This window comes from Brassica napus, chromosome A4 (genome assembly GCF_020379485.1).
Source record: "Brassica napus cultivar Da-Ae chromosome A4, Da-Ae, whole genome shotgun sequence".
Taxonomy (NCBI): Eukaryota; Viridiplantae; Streptophyta; class Magnoliopsida; order Brassicales; family Brassicaceae; genus Brassica; species Brassica napus.
Window position 1 is genome coordinate 6,390,470 of NC_063437.1, and position 5,345 is coordinate 6,395,814.

The following is a 5,345-nucleotide window of genomic DNA, read 5'->3' on the forward strand; positions in this document are numbered from 1 at the left end:
ATTGATATTTCAATTTTCACCAGACGACTGAAATGTAAGTCGTCCAGGAAAGTCAAACTTTTGAAATAATCCAGTCAAATGCAAAACTAACCTATGACGACTGAAATGTAAGTCGTCTAGGTTCTTTGGAGATTTTTTTGTAACCAGACAAAGTCAGACGACTTAACTTTTAGTCGTCGCATAAAACATATTTTAAAGTTAATTACAAAAATAATTTCTGCGTTGACTAGACGACTTCCAGGTAAGTTGTCTACAGCCAGACGACTTCCCAGGAAAGTCGTCTGGACGAACAGATCTGAAAAAAAAACTCGATTTCATACCTTAAATTGGTGAGATAACTTCTTTAGCACACATAAGGCTTCTCCAAGCACACAAAATCTCAAACGAAAGTGACCCACCCAGAATCGTTAACTTCTATGACTCTGTGAACCATAAAAAAAATGTAGAATCAAAATCTTGGGTTTTTTTAGCTTAATGTGGAGAGAAAGTGAGATATGTTGTGTTTAGCTCAGAAGGATAGAAAAAGAATAAGGGTAAATCGATTTTGGGAGCATTAAGAGCTTCAAATTGGTTGTTCATGGTGGTTGGGGTGTTGATGACAATGACAATCTTGTAATTACTTGAAGATGATGAGGGTGAGAGAGTAAAAATGTCATTTTCGGAAAAAAAAAAATTTGATGGCATTTTCGTGAATTATGTGAACTTGTGGGGTGAATAGGGTAAAATCAATTTTCAAAAAAAAAAAAAGGTTAGTTTTGTGTTTAACTTTGAGTTGTAGGTCAATTTTGGAAAAAGCCCTTGAATGGAACTCCAAGTGAAAATGTATCTACTAATGGTTGAATTCAAAAATCAGAAGGGGGATACAGTATATCTTGGCATGAATGTTAGGGGAAGTGACATGTATTGTAAGTTAATTAATTTAAGGATGTGGTACATGGGACCGATTGTGATTGATAGAGAGGGTTGATGTAATGGCATATCGGTTGAGAAGATGTCTGATTTTACAATGGATTTTGTGTGTCGGTAATGCAAAAGGTTGCTAGAGGACATGAGTTGATTCTAAAAACGGTCGGCATATGTGTGTAAATGTGTGTCAGTAGTCAACGGACATTTTGAACCTGAAGACCAGATGGTAACGGATCCACAACGAAATTTGGGAACCATAATCACAAATGAAAATAGTCACCCCAAAATGTTATTAAAAATCATAGAATATCATGTTGAATTCGGAATGATAATTTAATTAGTGAGGGGAGGATCATGATATCTTAGGTCCAACTTTATGGAATAGATTTTTTTGCCCATAGGCCGATAAGGTAAATACTAGGGTTTTTTCCTTCTTTTCCCTTTACACGGAGGTGTTGCCTTCTCTTTTTTCTCATCAGAGAAATTTGTAGATAAGCTCTTCTGGATCTCGAGCCACCAGCTGGCGCCGCCCCGCTCTGACGACCGCCATCGTTGCCTCGTCCGTAAACCGCTCACGCCACCAATGTCAACCGCTCACGCCGCCTCGTTTAACCTCTTTCACTCGTCTTCATCCCAGACTCAACCAGTGGCAGATCCGAACGTGAATCCTTTTTGGCTGCCTTCTTATTCTATATTTGGATGTATCGTGGAGTAAGGCAAAAGTGAGGACCTGTTGTAGACTTTCTGTTTTTCTTTTGTAATGATTTGGTGTGTTAGTACATCGTTAACGTTAAACTATATCTTATTGTTGAATTATGTTGTTGTGATAATATGCTCTAGATATAGTTGTTGATTTGTGTTAATGTGATGAAGCACATATATTGTGATAGGTTGTCAAAAGGTAAACCGGTTTTGTGATATTGAGGAATGTGATAATGAGATATTGAAGAATGTGACATCGTGTGGTCGTGGATGATGATGTGGTGTCGGGTTTGGGCATGTTAAGTTTATGTCATACCATGCATGAGCATAAATGACTATGGTGACTGTGGGGTGGACAGTATCAGATGAGCCAAGGGGCCACGACGCATGTGGGTGCATGATGGAAAACATTGGTTGAGACACCAAGCCACAAACGGGTAGGTATAGAAGTATAGATTGATTGATTCTTCGTAGGATGATATTAGATTATGATTATTTTGCTGCTGTGTTGCTTGGTTTGAGAAGAACTGTGAGTTCCTTGAACATGTCCTCATCTAGTAATTCAATTTACCCACTGCTCATTTTTTCCGGTACGATCTAGGAGTTACGGGAGTTGTCTAAGATTCTGGTTTGATTTTTGTTTGGATTTTGTTTTGAAATAAGATAGTTTTGAATGATTTTTACACTAAAATTATTAGAATGTTGGGTTTTGGAATGACTATATATAGTTGAGGTTGCTGTGTTGATCAAGGGGATGATGGGTCGTACAAATATTATTTTATTAATCACTCTCAGCCTAAAACATAAGCTTAAATCCAACATAGTTAAATAAGTACTTTTTCAGTGATGGAAAGCTTCACCATACGAGACTTGAAGCTTCAACACTTTCTTCTTTGCCGAGGCAGAAGAATTGCAAACTTTTGGGAGAGGAGCCTTTCCTTGGTACGCTTTGCAGATTTGGGCCACAAAATCTTCATAATTCTGCATCCCAGAAACCAAAACAAGCAATATATATGTAACTGATTATTAAACAATCCAAATAAATGAATTCCGTTTTTCTTAAGGAAAATAAGTGTTATACTTCATAGAGTGGCTTGCCGTTCACTGTGACCCATGGGACGTATTCTTTCTTCGGCATCAAATTCAAAGTCTGCTTTGCATAACCAAGTATAAGCTGAATTGAAATAAAGCATAGGGTTATATGACAATTATACGTACAAATACAATATATGTGTATATTATTAAGATTGTTTTATGCATACGTACTTTTTTAGAGAAATCACTGGAGTAACAATCTCTTATGGCTTTCTCACCACCATATGTTTTAAAACATGATGATTCCCAGTTTTTCGTGTCCTTTTCAACGCACCTTATGAACCAGTAGTGCATTTTCTGTGATCCAAAAATCATCCCATTTCAAATTCAGATATCATTTGCGTTGTATATATTTTGAAGACAGTAGATATTATAGAAGTAATATTTTTATTTGTTATTACCGGATTGGGCCAAGTTTTTATGGCGCAAGCTCCAATGGCGTTTAGTTTACATTCCTCTTCACCATGCTTCACAAAATTTTATTATAAATTAAAACAGCATAGAATAAGCATACAAGTGATTAAACCGATATATAGATAGGAGGGGATTAAGTGTTTTTTTATTAACAGAGATTGATTAGTGTATAAACAAGAAAGAACAGAACGTATATATTTTTTTAAAAGAATAATCCTGAAGAATATTCATCCATTTTGTCAAAAAAAAGAAGAAGAATATCGTTCATCGATGGTCTTCTTAAACATTTATATTGGGAAAAAAATGGTCAACTAAACTGAAAGAATCTCCTTTTGACAAAAAAGGTTGAAAAGAACCTGGCAAGTGACAGTTAGGTTATCAGAGACTTTTCCGTTACCGAATGGAACGAGCTTGAGATCGGTGATCCTGTGGAGATCGGACTCAAAGAGTTTCACCAGATCATCGTTTATGAATTTCTGACTGTATGGACAAAGTGATTCGTAGTAAAGATTGAGTTTCACTTTCTGGGGTTTTCCAGCTACAAGATTGTTTGAGAATACGAACAGGAGAAGGAAAGCTAAGAACACAAGCTTGTTTGAAGAAGGAGAAGCCATTGTTAAAAGTATTCTTTCTAGAGTTTGAATTGAGTGTGGTTTATGACGAATGCTTTGTGTATGCATTTATAGATGAGATCTCTTTATAGATAGCTTTATTTTAACGTTGGTTAATTGGTTTTTAATACATTGGTAACATTTTCCACGCGGAGTTTCCCTTATTATTGTTTTTTTGTTTGACCTTGTGACTGTGTCCACATGTTTAAGAGCCAGAGTGAGTACCTTTAATAGTTAGTTTATAAAATTACTCACTAGCATTAGTTAGTGAATATTTAGATTCTACGTATATTTATAAGTTACATGATAACCGCACGCATGAGTAAGTTTTTTATACTAAGATTTTGGTCGTTTTAACATTTTGCAACAATGCAATCTTCATCAATTGTAAAATGACGAATACAAATATTGGCATCTTAAATGTATAATCGTTGTTTAAAAATTAACGTATTACAACTCATTTTAATTATTTTTAAGACTTCATATGCACAAAAAGAAATTAAGTTTTGTTGCTGACACAAATCACCAAAACCATCGATTGTAAAATAACAAAAGAAGGCTAGGTTTTTTTTTCTCGATTTGTTTACTATTAACTCTCGATTTCATTTTCTACCACTATAAAATTGTGTTTTCGTTTTCGTTTCTATTTCACTGATATGATCAGTTTTGTTTCTTTTTAACTTCTTCTTTTGTGAATTCGGTAAATTACATAATTGTCAATTTAAAAAGATGGACATGTGTAAAAATTTGTTCCACTCCATATACATATCTAAGAATCAAATTTTTGAAGAAAATCACCGGCAAACTCTTTTCACATGTTAGTGTTCAAATCTAATATATCAAACTGTTACAAAATATAAGTACAGACTCGAAATATAATTGTCTCTATAATATATATTCACAAGTTCGGTAGCAGAGTTGGTAAAGTTCAATGACTGAAATTCTCCCCCATCAATGGAGAATTCGTCTCCAAATTCGGCTCCTGAACCGACTGTCCAATACTGTTCTGGAAAAACTCTGGATAATCAATCCTCATCGGAGTCTCGGCCTCCCAGGTTTCTTCCTGGATCCCGTCTCTCTCCCAACGAACTTTAACTAAACTGGTCATCATCCCCTGAACGGCTTTCACTTGCCGATCTAAAATATCAACTGGCTGACAAGGTGCATACAAATTTTTCTCAAGATCATTGGGTGGCTGCTGCAAAATGAGCTCTGGCTCTCTCACAACTTTCCTCAAGACTGACACATGGAACAAATCGTGAAAATCTGACAACTCTGCTGATAACCGCAATCTGTAAGCCACTTCTCCAATCCGCTCCACAATAGGGTATGGTCCCATATATCTCGGTTTAAGCTTCTTAAGCTTCCGAGTCTTAGATCCTCCTTGGAATATCCTCATTTTCAGGTATACTAATTGTCCTATCTAAAAGTCCAAGTCTTTACGGCGCTTATCTGCATAGCTCTTCTGCCGGTCATGGGCTTCCTTAAGCCGAGTCTTGAGCATCTCTACGTGCTCTACTGTCTCCTGAACCATTGCTGGTTCTAAGTCTCGCCACTCTCCCACTTCTGTCCAACAAAGTGGTGTACGACAAGGCCTACCATAAAGCGCCTCATACG

At 36.2% G+C, this 5,345-nt stretch overlaps 2 protein-coding genes across 2 annotated transcripts; both read right to left on the reverse strand.

Annotated features, from left to right (window-relative positions):
- Window positions 1–406: 406 nt before the first annotated feature.
- LOC106423352 (gamma-interferon-responsive lysosomal thiol protein) lies at window positions 407–4,036 on the reverse strand. Its single transcript, XM_013864129.3, has 5 exons — window positions 3,474–4,036; window positions 3,105–3,170; window positions 2,875–3,000; window positions 2,690–2,782; window positions 407–2,589 (listed from the first exon to the last, which is right to left on the reverse strand). The coding sequence occupies exons 1-5, from the start codon at window positions 3,795–3,797 to the stop codon at window positions 2,449–2,451; spliced, it is 750 nt and encodes a 249-aa protein (XP_013719583.2). The 5' UTR covers window positions 3,798–4,036; the 3' UTR covers window positions 407–2,448.
- A 620-nt stretch (window positions 4,037–4,656) lies between these two features.
- On the reverse strand, window positions 4,657–5,127 carry LOC106423329. Its single transcript, XM_013864108.1, has one exon. The coding sequence runs from the start codon at window positions 5,125–5,127 to the stop codon at window positions 4,657–4,659; it is 471 nt and encodes a 156-aa protein (XP_013719562.1).
- Between the last annotated feature and the right edge of the window lie 218 nt (window positions 5,128–5,345).

Coding starts and splice junctions, on each gene's coding strand:
- LOC106423352 (XM_013864129.3), bottom strand. CDS start 3,797: ATGCATACACAAAGCATTCGTCATAAACCACACTCAATTCAAACTCTA. Junction 3,001..3,104: donor TAAAAACTTGGCCCAATCCG/GTAATAACAAAT, acceptor TTTGGATCACAG/AAAATGCACTACTGGTTCAT. Junction 2,590..2,689: donor ACGGCAAGCCACTCTATGAA/GTATAACACTTA, acceptor TCTGGGATGCAG/AATTATGAAGATTTTGTGGC.
- LOC106423329 (XM_013864108.1), bottom strand. CDS start 5,127: ATGAGGATATTCCAAGGAGGATCTAAGACTCGGAAGCTTAAGAAGCTT.